Source organism: Nymphaea colorata, chromosome 2 (genome assembly GCF_008831285.2).
Source record: "Nymphaea colorata isolate Beijing-Zhang1983 chromosome 2, ASM883128v2, whole genome shotgun sequence".
Classification (NCBI taxonomy): Eukaryota; Viridiplantae; Streptophyta; class Magnoliopsida; order Nymphaeales; family Nymphaeaceae; genus Nymphaea; species Nymphaea colorata.
In genome coordinates, this window is record NC_045139.1 from 23,276,418 (window position 1) to 23,298,239 (window position 21,822).

Consider the following 21,822-nt stretch of genomic DNA (forward strand, 5'->3'; position numbering starts at 1 on the left):
CGATGCTTTCCGATTGGAAGTACTTGGTGGGATAGATACAGTATAATTTTAATGGATGTTGATAAAGTAAAAAAAGGTGAGAGATCACCCTGCAGGTGAAATGGACTACGTTCGGCAGACTGATGATTGATTTCCTGGAGAGACAGATGATCGTGCATGCTGGTCTCTAGGGTGCGTAGTTAGTTATGATCCAAATGGTAGGTTAAGGGCTCAAGCTCATCGATTTTGTAGAATGTTTACTTTTAAGTTTGCAGTGGGAGAAAGTTAAACACTTTTTAAGGTTCCATGGCAGCATATTCTTAGATCCACGAGGCCATACCCAGTGTGGTATTACGATATATGATGCTAGGGAAGCTGTACTAGTGTAGCATACCATGCTTTTGAATTTTGTATTTAGTTAAAAAAACAACCAAATAACCATGGATCAGAAGTGCAGGCAGTTTACAAACTAAATTATTAAGGCACTTCTTCAACCTATAAAGTTCAAAATTAACACCATCAACAGAGTATATTTTTGGCCATAATCGTTCCAGTGGACAAAAAAGTAGGCCCAATTGAAGAAGATATGCACTTGCCATAAGCCCGCTGTTGTCATATTGATTCGTCGATTGTGACATGTAGAAATAAATGACTTATATACAATTACTAAGACATACAAGTAAAGAACAATTTTGGTCATCATCTCTGGCGAGTTCCTTACCTTTGACATCCTATTTGTGGATGCTCGTGAAAGTTCCTTATTTTTGAACACTACCATGCTTAGCATTCTTCATTTTGTTCTTTTCTTTAATGTTATTAGAAAACATATTCTTTTGGTTGCTTATAGGCCGATAGTATGTCATGATGCAATGCGTACATTCTCTTTCAACCCTCTGCAGTCAAGGCCCATGCAAATTTCTATAGCTTAAACACTTATAGTCTTCATGATCTTTCCTTTACTTGTTACTCTGAGGGTCTTTGCAGACCCTTAAACACTAGCTCGTGTGATCCTGCATTGAGAGAGCTTATAATCTGACTGAAACAAGATTTAGATCCTAAACCAATTGCATGTGTTAGGCAAACCACCTAGGAAACATCTTGGAATTGCCCTGCATCCCTAGTAATACTGGGTCGGATGAGCCATGGTGGCTTTGTATTTAAAATGATGAGAAAACTTGTGCCTTTGTGCCACCTGCTTTCCATATGGGTCTTAAAACATTTGGAGTCATTCAATACTCGAGCATGGCTGGACTCAAGGTCATCTGAGCCTGTACCTATGATCTCCTTTCAACCTAATATCATTTTGATCTGTTACGAGTTCCCTTTTTTCAGATCGTGTCTCAAGGTGCCTTACATTCATTTTCAAGCTTGTGATATATGATTAACCCTTCTTAACAAGAGCCCTTTCGTTCTAATTGATTTAAATTGCTGAGCAGTTATAGCTTTCTGAAACTTAATTGCATGTAAAATTTCTACCAGCTGACCTCAGTTAGGATTGATCCTCACCTTCTGCAAGTGGTTATTGCTACGACTTCACCTTGTATATCCATGCTAAGCCAAGCCTTTGGCTGTTCAACAAGTAATAACAATCGAGGTTCATGCAGAAACATTCAACTTTTCTATAAGGGCCAATAGACACTGATATAAACCATGGCTGCTAACACTGATAGTCCTATCCAGTCAATCCATTGTGAATTCTCAGCTATTTTTGTCTTTTGTGTAGAAAGTTTTAGATTGTGTATTTTTTCCTCTAATTTGCCTATTTGCTGTCTATCTTTTCTTTATCCTGTTCTGTTACATTTTTGTTGGTCTGTTTCTTTGGAATTTTGCTAATGAGGACAGTCGCAGATGGATGGTTCATTTCATTCACCAGAGTGGCATGCTGCTCGCCTGGCAAGCCTTAATACTTCTCATACAATAACTTGGGAGGAATTCAAGAAAAAACAACGGGTACTTTCTAATTAATTTTATGCATTTTAGTATGGTGTATAATATTGTTTTATCCGTTGTTAGGTTGCAATTGATGTGATATTGTCTGTATATATTATCTGCTTCTGCACCAGCATCTCTAAAAGGATAAATTCTTTGTCATACCCTTCAGTGTGGCGAATCTTGGATATACTTTATCACGAGCACTGTTACTTTCAAGCACTGCCAAAAGCTTACTTGATGTTTTTTTCTATATCATGCTATTTCAATTTTCTATATTGCATCTTTTTTACTTTCAAGGACTACCAAAAGCTTACTTGATGTCTTTTTTACATCATGCTATTTCAGTTTTGTATATTGCATATTTTCTAGCATCAAGATAGCTGTGATTTGCCCTCAGATGTCTCTTTTCATGCATATTGCTAAGTTCACTGAAACCTACATTAGCAACACAGTGAAATAAGCCAAGCTTTTTATCTCATCGTATCCTTCTCTAGTATATGTGATATTAGGAATTTACGACATGGATAAGAGATAATAAAATAATGCAAAAGCAAGACAAATAATGAGCAAGGGGTTGTAAGATGATTATACTTCTCTACTATATATCATAGACAGGACATTGATCAGGGTTACTAGGTCTAGGTCTTTCAGCTAGAGATGCATCTATTCCTGTTTCCTAGTTCTGTAGCATTCTTTTGTAAATCGCTTAGGATTTTCAGTTCCTTATCCTGCAGGTTTGTAACGACTAAGCTCTGAACCTATTAAAACTAATTCTGGATTAAGCAAAATAACCAAAACTCAACAGGAAATACTAAGAAAACAACTTAGAATATCATTTCATCATCAACTCTGTTTACAAAATGAGGCCCACATCCCTTTAAATGGGGAAAGGGATGGATCTTGGATCTTGGTCCATGCAAGAGGTTCAAGAATCAAGACTAAGGTAGTTCTAGATCCACTTACATATGATGTGGATCTTGGATACAAATAAAGGTTCAAAACATGACAAAATGATAAAAATGACTATAAACAACACTCCAAGCACAAAAATCTTCTTCATGGGTTTCTTCTGCTTAAATTTATGTTGGAAGTGAGCCGGCTCCTGCGTGTTCCTAATCCTAGTATTATTAGAATTCTTCACCCTGTCACTTTTCCTATTCATATGTCTGTTTTGTGAGCTTGGGCATTCATTAAACAATAGTGCTTTATCCCTTGATATGGGTTTCAAGCTTTCTGGCTGGATGTGGCAATTATCTAATCTATGAGCTTGAATTCAGTGGGCAGCGACATCACATTTTTCAGATGTTGAAGTGAAAATGCTACCTTAGTAGAAGACTTTCTTGTGCAATAAAAACTCCAAAACTTCTATGAATTTTCACTTGTTGTGCACAAGGATAACAAGCCTTTATGGGTCAATATGATGTAAAAATACAAAAATATAAAATAAGAGCCATTAAAGCTCAAAATATCATATGAATCATAGCCACAAGTATCACGACATTTTAAACATTTATGAGTTTTTACAAAAAATGATAAAAGCGTGAAAAGGATGTGCTATTTTGGTAAAACGATTGTGTTTTTATCACATTTTTATCATTCTTTTTTTGTGTATTTTTTTCATTTGGTGAAATGAGGGCATTCTCTACAATATAAAAATGTTCTAATACTTCTATCAAGCACATGGGTGCTTTTTTTAAAGGACAACCAATGTTAAAAGGAGAGCTGAAGGGGCATTTTTTGGCATGTACTTTTTTTAAATGGGAAAACAGGTAATTAACATGTTTTTAGGGCTTTAGGCCCTGGCTTTCACTTTATTTTCATTTGAAACGTGAGAAGCAAGTATTTTCATTTCAAACGTGAGATGCAAGTAAGCAACCAGTGTGCAACGTTGCTGGGAGCAAGCCTGGATGTTTTTTTCTTATTTATTTGGTTTCATTGTTTTTCCACTTTTATGCAAAGTGAGGACTGAGGAGCATTTCTATGATCACAAATTACATTTTATCATCATTCTTCTATCATCTCAAAGGCAGCATAGTTTATATCATTTTATTTAGATAGTTTTTATGTCTTCTTCTGAGCTTGCCATTTATTTTATTGTTACCTATTTTATTGTTATTTTTTAAAAAACTGTGGAGATTACCCTAAGAATTTCCCGAAAAACTACTTTGCAAAAAAATACCCGAGAAAAGCCTTGCCAATAAAAATCTAGGAACAATATTTGTGGTTATGATGTGCACTAATACACATGAACTAGGCCCTTCAAAGCATACAAAAGGTCTCATAAAAGATAATTCCATCAGTTAACAATATAAAAAGATATCATTCTAATGATTCTAATATAATAACTAGATAAGTATGCACTATTCCAACAAAACAGCATGTTCTATGTGTATATAACAGCATATATGTAAGGAACATATACATATGTAAGATAAGCAGCTACTTCATGCACTCATGCAGCATTAACAGAATAGGAGAAGCAGCAAATGATGCACTATGCAGCAAAACAGTCCACAGATCACAGAAACAGAAACCATATGCAGTAAAACAGGCTAAACAGCATCTAATATATGTAACAGTTTTATTGTTATAAGTTTATAGCTGTATAAACAGTCTCTCATAACGAGTGTAGGATCTGTACAGAAAATGCAGTCTTAACCAAAAGTGAATGAGGTACCAAACACAGAAAAGACTCCAAAATATAAGCAACAAAGCACAGTGAAAGAAAAACATGCTATCAAATGGAAACAAGATGAAGAAAGGAAACAAGTGAGATGAAAACAGGTACCAAACAACGGACAGTTCACCAGAGAACGTAGGTTTGCCGGTTGGAGAGGGAAACACAATGTTGGAGTTTGGTGGTTTGCCACTTAGAGACAGAAGCATGTTGCTGGAGATCACATGAATAATGAACTGGAGATTTCAGGACTAGGGAGGCGACTGTGGCAACCAGTAATAGTTGACCAGTTGATATGGGGTTCTATCGAACTCTAACCCTATTAAAAGTGGATGATTTTAGTTCTTGATACGGGATGACTGCACCTGACTCGATGTTGAAGTGAGCTAGGTATGCGTCCATATTTGGACAAAAATGGCCCGGTACTGCTGAGGGCATCAGACATGTTGACTGCATCTCTTTCTGCGCCTAACACCTGTCTAGGCGAGACTGTTTATCATAGATAAAACAGGTACATACATGAATGTATATGCATACATGCATACATATGTACACACACACCCCCTCTATATATATCTACAACATATATATATATATATATATATATATATATATAGAGAGAGAGAGAGAGAGAGAGAGAGAGAATGTGTGTTTGTGTATATATATATATACATACATATGTACACACACACCCCCTCTATATATATCTACAACATATATATATATATATATATATATATATATATATATATAGAGAGAGAGAGAGAGAGAGAGAGAGAGAGAGAGAGAAAGAAAGAGAGAGAGAATGTGTGTATGTGTGTATATATATATATATATGTGTGTGTGTGTGTGTGTGTAGAGAGAGAAAGCGAGAGAGTGTATATATATATATATATATATATATATATATATATAAGAACATATTTAAAGTACCATGTTCTTCAATGAGTTCTATGCGTTTGGTAGCCTTTGGTTGCCATTATTCCCTTGCCTAGTGTTTCCTTCCTATTTTCATATCCTCTTGACCGCGTTTAAGGGGTTTTCCCTAACGTGGCACTCAAGCCTAAAGTGGTACTTTCCCATAGTGGCACTTCAAAATAGAATAGATTAACAATCAAGCATAAACTACAAATACGAGAATAAAAGAATAAAACAAAAACGGATAAAAACTATAAAACCATAGACTTACAAAGTTGGAGACTTTATTTCTTTGAATGAAGAAATTTTACACCCTTTAGAGGAGAGGTGTTTCTCTTCTCAAAGGCCATGTTTTTCACTAGACATTTCGTTAGAGTACAGACTTCTTGAACTTCTCTGTTTCTTCCTGTCCGCTTTTGTTTTTCGCTGATGCCCCTAGTGTTGGGAGGAGGCAGGCTTTTATAGACGTGGCTCGTCCTTTGAGAAGGACCGGTGGCCTACTTTAGTGGCAGTTGTTGTCCACTTTATATTACTGCAAGGAGACAAACAATCAGCTGGTAATGGATGCGAGCTAGTTGTTGTTTTTCAAAAAGGTGGCGATAGGTGACTATTATTTGGTCTTATCCTCAGCTTTTCCGCATAGTGCGGTAGTGAGTGAAGGGATAGGACTTCTGTTAGCAGATACATATGCCTTCAGAATCTACGTCTTTACATTATTGATGTGCAAGCTTTGTCTTGCTTATTTGTCCTGTATGGTCCTATCATATGGAGAGGAATCATATTCCTTTTCATATTCTGTTTTTTACATTGGATGTAGGCATGGTTTGACATGTGTGAGTGGTCCTACTCCTTTGTGTGCTTTTGTGATTTGAAAAACTTTTGAGTCATTCTTTTGGTTCTTCCATAGAGAGTCTGCCACATACAACACATGTCCCTACTTGGTGCTTTATGAGCTGACAGTATATTTTGTCAATTTCTGGATCATTCTTTATGCTCCCTTGATCAATCCTGTTGATGAAGGCTTGTAATTTCCCTAAAGTTATAGGGTCTTCTATTTGTGTGAACTAATAATTGCACATTTTGTGGTAGAAGCATGATGCCACCAGATTCCTTTTTCTTCCTGCACTTGGGCCGTCTTGACTAGAACTTTCATGACCAAAGCTCGTCGATAATGAATAAACTTTTTCATATCGTCAATATGAAGATATGACTTGGACTTCTGAGAAATATCAAAAGTTATTGGAAGTCTTTTCCTGCTAACCTTGTTTCGATCAAGTGAATGCTACACTTTTCTTTTCATTGGATTGTATCAGGAAGTGTAACAATTTCTAGAGCAGCAGAATGAAATTTTGCTTAGTTGCAAATCCTGAATTTCATGTAAGGTATTCTTTTACTGATTTTCCTATTTCAGGTGGTAAAAGAATAATTTCCTTCAAAGTGGGTGAGAGGTATAAAAGAGCAAGAGAACCAAACTGGAACAATTTTTTGACAATTTCGGGATGGCATCCTTGTAAACAAGTTAGGCGTAGATAGATGCCTGTATGATCTGTCAAAAATTCTTCATTTGGTCCTTCTATAAGAAGAGTAAGTAAATCCTTCAAGGTAGTGGAATACCCGTGAATTGCCTTTGGTATAATGTTGATTTTTGTAAATATTTTTGCCAATTGATTGACTTTGTCAAATACTGTGGTTACAGTCTTTTGACTAGTTGATGTCCTAGCTTCATGTATAAGCCGTTTCCCATCTTTTTTCAAAGATTGGGTTTTTTGGATTGTCAAGACTCCTGTTTGTTTTAGGGTAACCCAATTCTACTGATTGCAATAGTTTCATAGCTTCATCAAACTTGCTCGTCAGCTCTGTATGTGCAATTATTAGTTCACACAAAAAGAAAGACCCTACAACTTTAGGGAAATTACAAGTCTTGATCAACATGATTGATCAAAGAAGCTTAAAGAATGATCCAGAGATTGACAAAATATACTGCTAGCTCATAAAGCACTCAATCAGGAACATGTGTTGCCTATGACAGACTCTCTACGGAAAAACAAAAGGACTCAAAGTTTTTCAATTCACAAAAGCAAACAAAGGAGTTGGACCACTCACACCTATCAAACCGCAACTACGTCCAATGTACAAAAAGGAATCCGATTCCCCTCCAGATGATATGTCTATATAGGACAGATAAGCAAGACAAAGCTTGCATGTCAATAATGTAAAGATGTAGATTCTGGAGGCATGCGTGTCTGCTATCAGAGGCCTTATCCCTTCACTCACTACCGCACTACGTGGAAAAGTTGAGGATAAAACCAGATAGTAGCCACGTATCGCCACCTTTTTGAAAAGAAACAGCTAGCTGGCATCCGTTACCAACTGATTGTTTGTCTCTTTGCAATAATGTAAAGTGGACAACAACTGTCTACTAAAGTAGGCCACCGGTCATTCTCGAAGAACGTGCCACGTCTATAAAAACATGCTTCCTCCCCAAAACTAAGGGCATCAACAAAAAACAAAAACAAAGAGAAAGAAACGGAGAGGTTCAGAAATGTCCGAGTGAAAAACATGGCCTTTGGCTAAGAGAGACCTCTCCTCTAGAGGATGTAAAATTTCTTCATTCAAAGAAAGGAAGTCTCCAACTTTGTATGTATTTGTTTTTGTTGAAGTATGTTAGACGGGTCTCGGGACCGGGTCCGAATCCATACCCGATCCATCTTGTAGCCCTTGTTGGGCATTACTTAAGTTGTGTAACCCTAATCCTTATGGTCAATGAAATCTTAAGAGAGAGAGAGTCTGGCGGCTAGTGGGCAACCAGCTCCTCATCATCCGTGGTTTTTTTCCTCTTGTTGAGGGTTTTTCCACGTTACATCGTGTTCTTCGTATTCTCTTTCTCTGTGCACGTGTTTCTACATGGTATCAGAGCCCACAAGATTGGGACTTTTTTGGTGATCGTGGAGTTTTCTTCACCCGCCGCCGCTGCTGTCACCGTCGTTGTTTTCGCCGCTGCCGCCGTCACCGCTGCCGTCACCACCACCGCCACCGCCGTGTCCGACGCCGTCACCTTTCTGCTGCATCGTCCGACGACGCTGCTGACACCGTCGCCGGTGTCACCGCCCTTGCTGCCGCGCCGTCGCCCTTGCTGGCTCGCCGTCGCCCTTGCTGCCGCGCCGTCGACCTGCTCCCTGATGTCGCGCCCTGCTCCCTGCCGTCGTTCTTTGCGCCATCGCCTTCTGGGTCGGCCCTACTCCAGTGGTGCCCTCCATTGCTGCCGCCGTTCGCTGTCGCCCCCCTTCCTCCCTGCCGTCGCCCTCTGCGCCGTCGATATCGGCGCCCGACCTGCTTCGCCTGACCAGCAACGTCTTCCGCCACCCGACCTGCTTCATGGTGTTGCCTTTCCGTCTAGCGCTGCCTCTACTCCCTGCATCATTGCTCTCCTTCGGGATCTGCTGCAGAGTTCCAGCACCTCTGCTCATGCCAGTTGCTGCGTGCTCCCTATTGCCACAGCTGCCCTTTGTCACTGCAGGAGAAATTTGGGTGTTCGATCGACGTGATGGTGGATTCCCCTATGGGAGAGTTGATCATCGACAGTGGCGCTACTCACCACATGACTGGCGATCCTATAGTCTTTCATGGGTATAAGCTTTCGTCAGGAAAGGAACGTGTTTCTCTTGCTGATGGTTCCTCTATCTCTGTGGCTGGGAAAGGGAGTCTCCCACTTTTGAACAAGTTATTTGTCCACAATGCTCTACATGTTCCCCATCTTCCCTTGAACCTCTTGTCGGTTAGCAAGATTACGAAAGAGTTGAATTGCGAACTAATTTTTTCTGCTGATTGCTGTGTTATGCAGGACTTGGTGACAGGGAAGAGGATTGAGATTTGTCTGACTTCTGACGGGCTATATCTCTTGCCTATGCGTACTGCTCAGGCTCTCATGACGGCAGTCAGTCAAGCAACGAAGAACATAGAGGAGTCCCTTCAATTGCTTCTACGGTGGCATGAGCGCCTTGGACATCTGCCTTTTGGAATTCTTAGACAGTTGTTTTCTGATTTATGTTCCAGGTTAGATATGACTATGGTGTCCTGTGATGTCTGTCACCTAGCCAAACATGTTAGGGCTTCATATCCTTTGTCTAGCCATCGGTTTAATGAGGTATTTGCCATGATTCATTCTGATGTGTGGGGGCCGTCAGGGATTCCTTCTTATCATGGTTTTCAGTATTTTATCACCTTTATAGATGATTGTTCTCGTAACACTATTGTCTACTTGTTGAAAGACCGTAGTGAAGTTCCTACTGCCATAGAGACTTTCATTGCTTATGTGGAAACTCAATATGGATCATCTGTTAAGACCTTTCGATCTGACAATGCTCGTGAGTATTTGTGTCAGTCTGTTGATAACTTCTTTCGGAAAAAGAGAATTGTTCATGAGACTTCCTGTAGTTATACTCCTCCTCAAAATGGAGTTGCTGAACGAAAGAATCATCAGTTATTGAATATGACTCTTCTTTTTCAACGTCATGTTCCAAAAAGGTATTGGGGGGATGCTGTGTTGACCAGTGTGTATCTTATAAACCGTTTGCCTAGTCGTGTGTTGAATGGGCAGACGCCTCACTCTGTTACCGGGGAGTCGTGAACCTTTCTCTCTTCCACCAAGAGTCTTTGGTTTTGTTTGCTTTATTCATAATCATAGTCCTCACATTAAAAAGCTTGATCCAAGGTCTACTAAGGGCGTATTTCTAAGTTATTCTCCCACTCAAAAAGGGTATAAGTGTCGGGACCCTTCCACTGGTCGTGCCTATGTTACCAAAGATGTCACTTTCCTTGAACATGCTTCCTATTTTGGTGAGAATCCTCTTCAGGAGGAGATGACAGGTGGTGAGAATTCTGCTCCCAATCCAGTTAGTCCTTCCCTGGATGACCCAAGTCGTGCTCAGAAGCATCCTGTTGAAGAAGAGATTCAGACTGTTATTGCAAGTGAAGAGCTTCCCATCGCCCTGTGAAAGGGTGTCAGGTCATGTACTCAACATCCTATTGGTAATTTTGTTTCATATTCTAGACTGAGCAAGGACTACAAATGTTTTGTATCTTCTCTTTCTTTGGCTATGATTTCCAGGAATGTTGTTGAGGCTCAAAGTGATCCCAAGTGGACTTATGCAATGCAAGAAGAGATAGAAGCCCTGAGAAGAAACATGACATGGGAAGTTACAAAGATTCCTGAGGCGGCTCACTTGGTTGGATCTAAGTGGGTCTACACCATCAAGTACAAACCAAGTGGAAGTGTTGAAAGATACAAAGCTCGTCTTGTGGCCAAGGGGTTTAATCAAAAATATGGGATTGATTATTTGGAGACCTTTGCTCCTATTGCGAAGATGAAGACTGTCAGAGTCATTATCTCCTTAGCTGTGATGAAGGAGTGGAAGATGTACCAACTTGATGTCAAGAACGCAATTCTCAATGGAGACCTTGAAGAGGAAGTATATATGTGTATGCCTCCAGGATATGAAGAACCTGGAAAATGTTGCAAGTTAAGGAAAGCTTTATATGGGCTCAAGCAATCTCCTCGAGCATGGTTTGAACGACTTAGACTTGTTATGAGACAATGTGGATACCATCAAGGGAATGGAGATCATACACTCTTTGTGAAGAGAAATGAACAAAATGTTGCAATTTTGTTGGTATATGTTGATGATATGATTGTCACAGGTGATGATGAAGATGAAATAATTAAGTTAAAGAAACAGTTGGCGATCGAGTTTGATCTCAAGGACCTTGGTAAGTTGAAATATTTTCTTGGCATTGAAATTGCTAGGTCTGGGACTAGCCTCATGCTAAATCAACGGAAGTACACCCTAGATTTGTTAAAGGAGACCAGGAAATTAGGGCGTAGACCAGCTTCTACTCCTCTAGATGCTGGCCATAAGCTAAGTCTTAGAGATGGGGAGCCTCTCTGTGAAGAGGCCAAAAGAAGATGTCAATGTCTTGTAGGGAAGTTGATTTATCTTACTCTCACTAGACCTGATATTACCTTTGCTGTGAATGTGATGAGTCAGTTCATGCATGCTCCCACGGATGCCCACTTGAAGGCTGTTGACAGGATCTTGTGCTACTTGAAGAGAAATCCCGACAAAGGTCTTTTGTATGTCAAGCAAGACACTCTTGGGATTGAAGGTTATTCAGATGCAGACTGGGCAAGCTGTATTGACACTAAGAGGTCCACCTCTGGCTATTGTATCTATTTGGGAGGGAATCTCATAGTGTGGAGAAGTAAAAGGCAAGATGTGTGTTTTCGTTCCAGTGTTGAAGCAGAATACAAAGCAGTGGCTATGGGAGTTTCAGAGCTTTTGTGGCTAAAAGTATTGTTGACGGATATTGGTATAAAGGTTGAAGAACCAATGAAGATGTATTGCGATAACAAGTCTGCAATTAACTTGGCCAACAACCCTGTGCTTCATGACAGAACAAAGCATGTTGAGATTGACCGACATTTCATTCGAGAGAGAATTGATGCTAATGAACTTGTACTTCCTTACATGAGATTTGAAGACCAAACAGCTGATGTTCTGACGAAAGCTCTATCTTCAACTTCATTCGAGAGAAATGTATCCAAGTTGGGCATGTTTGATATGTATGCCCAACTTGAGGGAGAGTGTTGAAGTATGTTAGACGGGTTTCGGGACCGGGTCCGAATCCATACCTGATCCATCTTGTAGCCCTTGTTGGGCATTACTTAAGTCGTGTAACCCTAATCCTTATGGTCAATGAAATCTTAAGACAGAGAGAGTCTGGCGGCTAGTGGGCAACCAGCTCCTCCTCATCCGTGGTTTTTTTCCTCTTGTTGAGGGTTTTTCCATGTTACATCGTATTCCTCGTATTCTCTTTCTCTGTGCACGTGTTTCTACAGTTTTTATAGTTTCTATTTGTTTTTGCTTTGTTGTTTTATTATCGAATTTGTAGTCTATGCTTGATTCTTAATCTGTTCTATTCCGAAGTGCCACTATGGGAAAGTACCGCTTAGGCTTGAGTGCTGCGTCAGGGAAAATCCCTTAAACACAGTCAGTAGGATATAAAAACAGGGAGGCAACATTGGGCAAAGGAATAACGATAACAAAAGGCTAAGAAACGCATAGACTGAAATCTGCCTGCTGCTGAGTACCCGCACGGTACGGGTACGGCCCTGGGTACGGCAAAGGTGCGTTCAACGCAGCAGCGGTACGGTCAACGTACTCGGGATCATTTTTGTCCATTTTCAGACTTGGTCAACTTTGGCCGAGTCCAAAGTTGTTAGTTTTTGAGTTGAAAATTAAAAATCTCCCTCTCCCTTTTTCACTCTAAACCTTTCTTGTACATAGTTCCTCACAACTTTTCATTGAAAATCTTCCTTACAATGTTTTGAAAATCCATCCCTTCTCTATAACTTTACTCTTCGATAATAGTGTGAGCCATAACCATAGCGATGTCAATATATCTTAAAAGCGTGACTTGTTGATCCTTCTAATCTTGATGATGCGACGGAGAATCAAGAAAGCTGATGTATTTGTATGATACTTCCATACTGTGTTTTGGATAATGATTTGTGAATATGTTATTCATTTTGAATTTTTTTGACATATATATATATATGTCCGTGTGTGTGTACGGCCGTACCTCTGCACCCAAATTTTTTGAAAATGGTCCGTACCCGCACCGGTACCCGTACCCGTACCTATGTGACATAGTGTAGGATGGAGTTCTCTTTCTCAATTTTTGTTGCTAAAAACTGTTGCAATAGGGGCATTGGTGACGGTTTTTGTCTGGCCATGGTTTTTCAATAGGGATTTTTAGCAAATAGCAACAGAAAATTAAAAAGATCCATCTAGCAATACTTAGCAGCCGGTGGATTTTAATATATATATATATATATTGGTGCTTTCACTTTTTCTAACAGCATAATGCGTGGTCTATTAGCCATTAACAAATTACTTGGAAACTGGCGGTAGTAGGCTAGGTTGAAATAGAATGATGAAAAGCTGGATGGTTGGGTAAATCATCAGTACCCTGGAGTCATTTTTCCTCATTGTCACAAGTATCACAAAAGGTGGTGTTTTTCTTAGGAAAAGCTTTGGAATTCAAAAATTAAGAAAAAGAAAAATGTGAAAATTTGAGTTCCATTAATTTTCTTACAAAAACATTGATCGGAATTCAGCATATTTTATAATATATTAAAAGAAACTTTAAAAAATAAAAATTGTTAAACATCATATTTTTCGACGAAGGGGAAAACATGAAAAAATGTGATAAAAATGTTTTTTTTCTCATTTGGCATTTTTTTTTCAAATATCACAAAATTTTGCCTTTCTAATTTTCCTTTATTTTTCTTCTGTTTTGCATTTCTTAAGAAAAAATTGGTATTTATGACAATGAACTTCTCCTACAACTGGAAAGAAAAGGAAAAAGTAGTAGAAGCAGAAAGAGTTGCATAGAAGGTATAGCAAGGGTAAGCCTAAGCAGCTGCCACACCCATGTCAATGTTGGTGTTGGTGCTTCTCTGACGCAGTACTTGTGATGTGGTAAGTCGAACTGGGTGAAAATTGACCATTTCAAATGTGCAGTTGACCAGACAATCTCTAATACACAAAGTTTTTAATGATTTAAATGTAAATATACATAAATGAGGCTATTAAACAGTTAATTAATTATATAATTTACTCTCTCTCTCTCTCTCTATATATATATATATATATATATACTTGCCTCGCCTGCACCTAAATATTTTGAAAATTGTTGTATCCTGCACCAGCGCCGTACCTCCCACCATTGGAGCTGGCCTAGAAAAAGAAAGCTAGAGGATATACTAAAGGGTGCACTTATGCACCACTACTGAGGCATAAAGCAATTCCACAGAATGAAGGGCTATTCGTTCTCTCGTCAACATAAAAAACCACTTTGCTTGCTAAAAAAGGAGGCCCAGCTTACGCTAGGCTAGTGAGACCAGTTTCACTATGGCTCTACTGATACACCCTAAGTCTCTCTTGGTCCCTGTTCAGCCAGGAAATGAAATGGAAAAAGCTTTCACTTTTGCTTATCGTACTAGAAATGGAATCCTAGAATGGCACAAATAAGGCTGCATAAGAATCGTGGGATATTGTTATTTCTTGGGCTTTCCAATAAAAGTAGGAAAGTTGATTGCTTAGATCCACGTGAAGTGGCTGAGAAGGTAATTCCCAAAAATATGGAAGTAAGTTTCACAAATGTATTTTAGATGTAGACAAATTTCATAAAACAAAGGCATACAAATGACATTGCTAAGATACATAGTCAGTAGTATCTTTTGGAGGTCAGCATGGTGTTCGAGTAATCTCATCATCTCTCTAGTTAATGTTTAAGAAAGAATTTACCTTAATTGAGAGTCCATTATGCTTTGAGCCACATGAACTTGTCTTATTTGGCCATGTGTTACAAGCTCTGGGCAGCTCAAGGAAATGAAAATTGCAGTTTGCAATTATGTAGTGTGAGAAAAGCCACTTATTTTCCTAAACGAGTATCATTTTCACGTCCATGAACCTTTGTTCTACAATCAGAAATAGAAATCAGTACAAATCAGTTATTCCATAAAAAAACTAATAGTCTTAGTCCTGGTTTAATATTGCTTCCTTTTATGTAATGATTAACTTCTTTGAATGATCCGTGAGTTTTGTAGTGCTCTTATATCCTAGCTGCCTGTCATATCTCTGTCTGAGTCAAGATTTGCCTTTTCTAAGTTTGTGGTATTTGTTCTTTATGCATTTACATTTTCAGGAAGATGCACTGAGAAGAGATGAGTTGGAGGCTGACAAAGATAGGATGATGAGGGAGTACAGGGCTCAGTTAGATGCAGAAAGAGCAAGCAAGCTAGCAAGTGGAAGAAACCACTCTCGCCACAAAATTACTCTCAAAGGTTGGCACACGTTTATCTGCTTCATTTTTGTACATCCGAAGAACTCATGGACAGCATATTCTTTTTCTCATCTTATCATTTGTATGTTACTGCAGAGAAAAAGGAGAAAGAAAAAAGAAGCAGGAAGAAAAAGGTATGCCATGTGCTTCGAATCTTACGTTTGTTTTTCTGCCTAAAGTAATTACCTTAGCAAGTTTTCTATATGCTTCTCTGTTATGCTTATCATGAAGTTCTCTGACCTTTGAATTTATGTTATAGATCTTCTTGTCCTCTAAAATAGTTCTTATCTGAATCCTGTATTTTTTAAATAATGTTCATCCATTTTCATAACCTCTACCTATCTAGTTGCTCATACATAATAATTACCTTGTATTCTGAAAGTTTTCTTTTTTATTGAGCTCTTTTTGGAGTCCACTTAGGTGCACACAGTTTTTTATGGGGACATTTACTTTGTATGTCATCCATGTTCTAACAGAATCCTCAGTGACAATCGTCAGAAATTTGAGTCTTTGATCTGAACTGAAATTTAATTTCTTCAATGAACAGGCATGTGCCATGTTATCTATGATCATGTCAGGTAACAGACGTTGTTTCTTGAACCTAACAAACAATCTCTCTTTTGGGAAACCTTTTCTATTCCATCTATCAGAATCGTCATAACTTTACTGTTTGTTGAATTTTTACGCTTTCGTAGTTGTAACTGGTAGAGAGAGAGAGAGAGAGAGTGTGTGTGTGTAACTGTTAACCATTCTAGATTCAGCCAGAAGCAGATTTTATATGTATTTAGTAGTTAATTCGACTTGTATGTTAGCAACTTAGCATTATGGATGGCAAGTGAACAGCTTGAGCAGTTGTTTCCATCTAACTTTTGTGATAAACTGTCAATAAATGGAGAATAGCAGAGATGGAAATGAGTGGGAATTAAGCTGGATCAAGTCTTTTCCATGTCTGCTTTACAAGATCTAACCATAGGATGCAAATTCACTCAAATATGGTTTCTGAATTTAATCCACTTATTGAAATTTCTAGCCCACCATGTGCTGGCTCTTTTCTTTTCTTTTTTTCTTTGATAAGGTGGGATTGCTAGATTTGCAGAGGACTCAAGCTTAAGCTTGACCTGAGGTTTACCAAGTCTAACTTAACTGGAACTAAAGATTCTGAACTAATCAGATCTGGTTTGACTCAAACTGATAAATCTCTAAATCTGGTGCATGTTCTTTAATGACATATTCTTAAATTAACATCACTCGTGCCTCGTGGAGATCAAACAAGAAATGTTTTCTGCCCAATGAACCAAATAACTTATTCTGGTTTTTAAAGGTGACCTGTGTGAACAGACTCGCCTGATAGGTTGCTGCACCTGCATTGTGCTGTGTGTGTGCAGGTGCAGCAAGAAAGAGCCTCAACCGCATCGGGTGCAATAAGTTGTACCTGGACAATTTTGGCTAACATCCAATGCAGATCCACTGTGGGTCAATTCTGAATCTGACATGTTCAGATATGGTAATGTGCACGTCTGATTTTTGTCCAAAAGACAGACTCGGTCAGCACTGATGAAGTCTGTTTTTGTCCTATTTTTGTTAAAAAATATTAACAGGGGTTTAGGTATAGAATTGCCCCTTCCCTAGCGAATTGCTCCCTCCTCTCCCTCTCTACCTATGGCCATCCTTACTGTTGCCCAGCTGGTAGCTCTCTGGAAACGTATAACTGTTGACAACCAGGTTAGACAGCTTCTCTGTCTGCAGCTTTGGTCATTCATTGCTACTTTGCTTCTGCTTTCAATCTAAATGGACCATATATAAGTGAATGCTTTTATAGTTCATGTAGCCTGTTGGAAGCTCATCTGAGCGTGTATTTTTCATAAAAAATCATGCTTGCAAATATGATTTTTCATTCATGTAGTTCTAAACTATGTGTTAATGTCATAGCTACATGGTAAATGCTTAAATTCATTGTCATGCTAAATCTGTATTTTCTGACAACCTAAAAACATTCCAAAATTTTGTTTCTTTGGCTACATTTTGCGGTAGAATAATTTGAGCAAGTTCTGCATGGTTTAAATACGTTGCATTCCAAAAAGTAAGGTGTCAACTTGACCCACTTGCTATGACCACTGTAAAGGCCATAGGCATTGTATTTGGTGCCTGGAACGAAGGCCCTACATGATTGAAAACACTATAAGTAGTGAGAACCTCCAGTTCCGCCAAGGTGTGTCATAGAATCAGTCTGGGGAGTGATGTGTGCGCTGCTTTGCTTTTCATGTGTCAACAATCCACATGATGCTAGAGTGACTGACTCATCATATGATATACTGGTCTGCCTGATATAGGTGTTTCACTTCGACTTTTTTGGGATAGTATCTATTTGCCATGCATGTAATCTATTGTAAGTTCCACTGCAATGCATAAAACATTGCTTGGAGGGACTAACTCCATGGAGAATGGAGGATGAAAGAAGAAAAGAATGATCTTGTTTGCAGTTTGTATAGCAGCTGATTAGATGTTGAGCCATCACTTGAATAGGCAATCTAATCAAAGAGGTTATCAGAAGAGCAAGTCCAATCAGGAGTAACCCATATATAAATGAAACATAGAGGATAAGATGAGCAGGCTTGAATGATGTAGGGTTATTTATTCTTTTGTAAACCTGGTGTCCAACCTCCCCTGGTTGTTGTCATAAGGTTGTTCTTGCCATTAATTCTCCCTGGTTGCTGTCATAAGGTTGTTGTTGCATTGATTAGCTAGGCTCATTGGATGTCACATCCAACCCCATCTTTTGTAATGTTGGGCTTCATAGGAATTTACTGAAGTTCTGTTGCTTCCATCTATGTTTTGGATTTTTCTAGTGATATGCATTGATGTTGATGGTTAACATGCTGATTCCATGTGCAAAATTATCCTTCCACCGAATCTGTCATAGGAATTACTGTGAGATTTTTTTTCCCTTCTCAAAGAAAAGTGGAGAAACCAGGTGTTTGTGTTTCAGAAAGAGGAGGGAAAGACAAGGGAAAGAGGGAGAGGAAGGGGGTGGGAAGAATCATGTCAAGTTGTGGGGAGATGGATGGGGGTGAGTTTATGGGGACTACATGGATAGAACTGATGAGTGATGACATGCATAAAGGAGGGCTAAAGGACCTCTTATTTTTTAATGGACGCTTGTTAGTCAGACTGTCAGAGCCAAATGTTCTAGTGGAAATCTCTGCCACTATAGCATGAAATGAACTTGTGAGATGTATCAAAATGTATTAGGTCTGATATGATTGTGTTCCCACGTTGAGAATGAGTTTAAGATTCCCTACTTAAGAAGAAAATCCATCCGTTTAGGTAATCTTTACACCATGTTAAGTTGTATTACTCTCTCTCTCTCTCTCCCCCTCTCTCTTTCTCTCTCTTCCCCCTTTTTATGAAAGAAAACTCCAGCTTATATGCATTTTTGATTACTAACGGTAAGTGTTAACCTTAAGACACCTGGATGTTAAACCTGGCGTCTGGATTCATACAAACGAGAGTGCTGCCTCTTACAAACAAGAGTGCTGCCTGATCTATTATCGTAGTACGTAGTTTGTGGACCATATGACCCTACTGTCAGACAGTTCTCATTTTGATGATTTATGCACTAATATTGACCTAACTGTATGGATGTCTATTTCCTGATTTACTATTCATATTAATAGGTCTATTTGCCTTCAGCGTGCCATGAGATTTAAATTTTGATATTTGCAGCAGCTCATAGTTCATGAATATAAAAGTGACTTAACAATGGCTCAAGGAATCATGGGGACTTATTTTTATTATACTAAAATAATAAATAAACTATGTTAAGTGCGTTTGAGTAGTTGGTTTCACTTTTGATAGTGAAAGACGTGTATACATTTTCACATTTGATTTCTCTGACTGACTCAATATTTCATTCCTGTTGATCTGACATTTCCAGCGTTCAAGAAAATCCTCCGAATCAAGTTCTTCCAGTTCATCATCTGAGACTTCTGGTAGTGATGATGAGGATGACAAGAGGGAATCGAAGAGAAGAAAATCAAAATCTAAGAAGTCAAGTAAGGAGAAGAGACACAAATCAAGAAGCAAGCGTCCTGTCAATGATGATAAAGCAGATGGTCCTGTGCCGCTCTCGAAATTCTTTAATGCTGTACAGAGTGGGTAAGTGTAGTATGAGCTCTTGTCAAGTCCACACACCTCTCTCTCTCTCTCTCTCTATCTTGTAGTCTTGGAGATTTGAAGCCGGCGCTCAGAGGAAGTTCCACAATCATGTTGTACACTTCTAATGTCGATTAGCCATGAAAAGCTTATGTTGCAACTCACATAAACTTAGCGAGTTCGATTAATTTCTCAACATGCTTCCTTAATAACAAGGTTGAATTGACCTTGCTGCTTTTTCTCCTACTGTACTATCTTCAGTTTGTTTCTATCTTTCAGTCTCCCTGTTCTTGGAAAGACCGACCATGTTTGGCAGACGAACGCCATTGATTAGCATAATCAGGTGCCGGTAAGGCAGGTTTTGAAGAAGAAGCCAGAATATATGCTGCTTCCAACCACTGGAACTTTTTTGGTCCTGCATACTCATATGGTGGTTCTCTTTGTTATTATTCTATTAAACTAAAAAACGTCCGGGTGGCTGAATACTGATTGATTATTGTGCAAAAATTAGTGTTGATCTAGCGAAATTTTCCTTCAATCTCAACTGATATCATTACTTGGTCTGGTTCACTTTGCTAAAAGTACTTCAATATATTAAAAACTTGACATTAACTTGGGATTATAGTTCTGTTGGGACTTTTTTGCTTTATAAAATGAGATAAAGATCACTCTTTCAATTTATGCTCGAAATTAAGATTTTGATTGGGGTAGTTTTTCCTGGGGACCTTGTGGCTAATGCTTAGCCTTGCGCAGAGGGTAGTGCTAGTGCCCATGGGATTTGGACGTTGAATACCTTCTTTACAACCAAAGACAGTCTACTGCCCCAACTCCCTTGGGGCTTTTCATTAGTAAAACTTCTACACCAATTCTTTGTGCAAGAACATGGTTATAACAGTTTGTAACAGAAAATTAAAATCCTGTGATCAAAACAATCAGCTGGATATAAGTTACATTGCATCACAAAAAAAATGTGTAGAGCAATACCTTGGAAGTTCGATCAGAGTCACAAGGATAAACTCCATCAAGAATGATTGTTCAGACGCTTTCCATATATACAATGAAGAATAATGCACATCTAATGAAGATATCTAAAGAACACCACCAGGTCTCCACAATCCTCATAGACCATGACAGCCATATGCAATTCCATAGCATATTTCAAAACTAACCAAGCATTTACATGATTTGGGCCTAGTGCAGCATCTTAGTATATGCCTGTAGCATAATTTTATCATCTTTTGTCATCCACGTGCATGCATCAAGTATTTATGTCAAACAAAAACATTAAAATGGCATTTTACCACAGTAAGGCTCGTGCACATGCTGTGTTTCAAACATAAGAATATCAACCACTTCCATTTTTGCATATACTAACAACTGCATTTATCCACGAAGATGGCCAAAACACAGACTTAATCGTAGTCATTTCAGACATCCAGCATATCAAGTCCAAATCACAAAGTTCTCATGCTAATTTGATGCAAATACGTTGCGTCAGAGCTTGAAGTGCTCTTGGTGTAAGATCAAACATTATAATTTAATTTTTGTAGTTGGACCATTACAACATATTTTAAGCAAAACAAGATCATAGACAAAGAAAAATAGTATGTACTAAGGAACATCTAGAGCAATAGTGTATGTAAACCACGTTAACACAAATCCGCTTGATCTATAATTTCGCTTTGGCTTTGTTGGCATGCCATCCAAATGAACTTAACCCAGAGTAGCATGGTTTTGTACATGGGTCCAGGGATTCTGTTGTCTAAATCATCGGTTGTCCAGCGCTCTTCAGCCAGACTGGGTTTTTCTTTTTCAATGCTATTATGCGGGTGGATCCAAAATATCTAATTTATTTGCATAAAAACATTCATCGACGCTCGATATATAGATCAAATTTTATCTGAAATTTAAAGACAGTGTTCCACAATATTCGAAAATAGGGATGGTGATAGAAACATATCCATCACATTCAATTTTGGCCAATTTTTTCCTCACACGTATAGCTTTGAGTGTACCAACTTCATTTATGCAGCTGGATTTTCTGAAAACTGTAGGTGATGGCCCCAAAGGGGTATAGTTTAGCTGGTTGACCTGGCGGGCTGGAGAAAGTCTGAGAGTTACTCCTCTAAACTACAAAGGGTGAATGCCTGACAGGTATACTGTTTTCTGAAGGAGGGGCTTTGGCCTCTTCTGTGTGCTGCCTCAGAAATCAGTAGGTGATGGCAGTGCACAGCCAGAGTGCCCACGAATGGCCTTCC

At 38.7% G+C, this 21,822-nt stretch overlaps 1 protein-coding gene across 2 annotated transcripts in view; it reads left to right on the plus strand.

The window, feature by feature from the left end:
• Nucleotides 1–20,078, plus strand: part of LOC116248029 (uncharacterized) — a 25,631-nt gene extending 5,553 nt beyond the window's left edge. Inside the window, exons 2-6 of one of the 2 annotated variants that reach the window (XM_050076035.1) lie at nucleotides 1,828–1,929; nucleotides 15,275–15,413; nucleotides 15,509–15,546; nucleotides 19,347–19,567; nucleotides 19,844–20,078. In XM_050076035.1, coding sequence (XP_049931992.1) covers nucleotides 1,828–1,929; nucleotides 15,275–15,413; nucleotides 15,509–15,546; nucleotides 19,347–19,567; nucleotides 19,844–19,898 — 555 coding nt within the window. In that variant the 3' untranslated portion in view covers nucleotides 19,899–20,078. The remainder of the gene's footprint in view (nucleotides 1–1,827; nucleotides 1,930–15,274; nucleotides 15,414–15,508; nucleotides 15,547–19,346; nucleotides 19,568–19,843) is intronic. The other variant, XM_031620592.2, reaches the window with a different exon arrangement.
• Nucleotides 20,079–21,822: the final 1,744 nt, after the last annotated feature.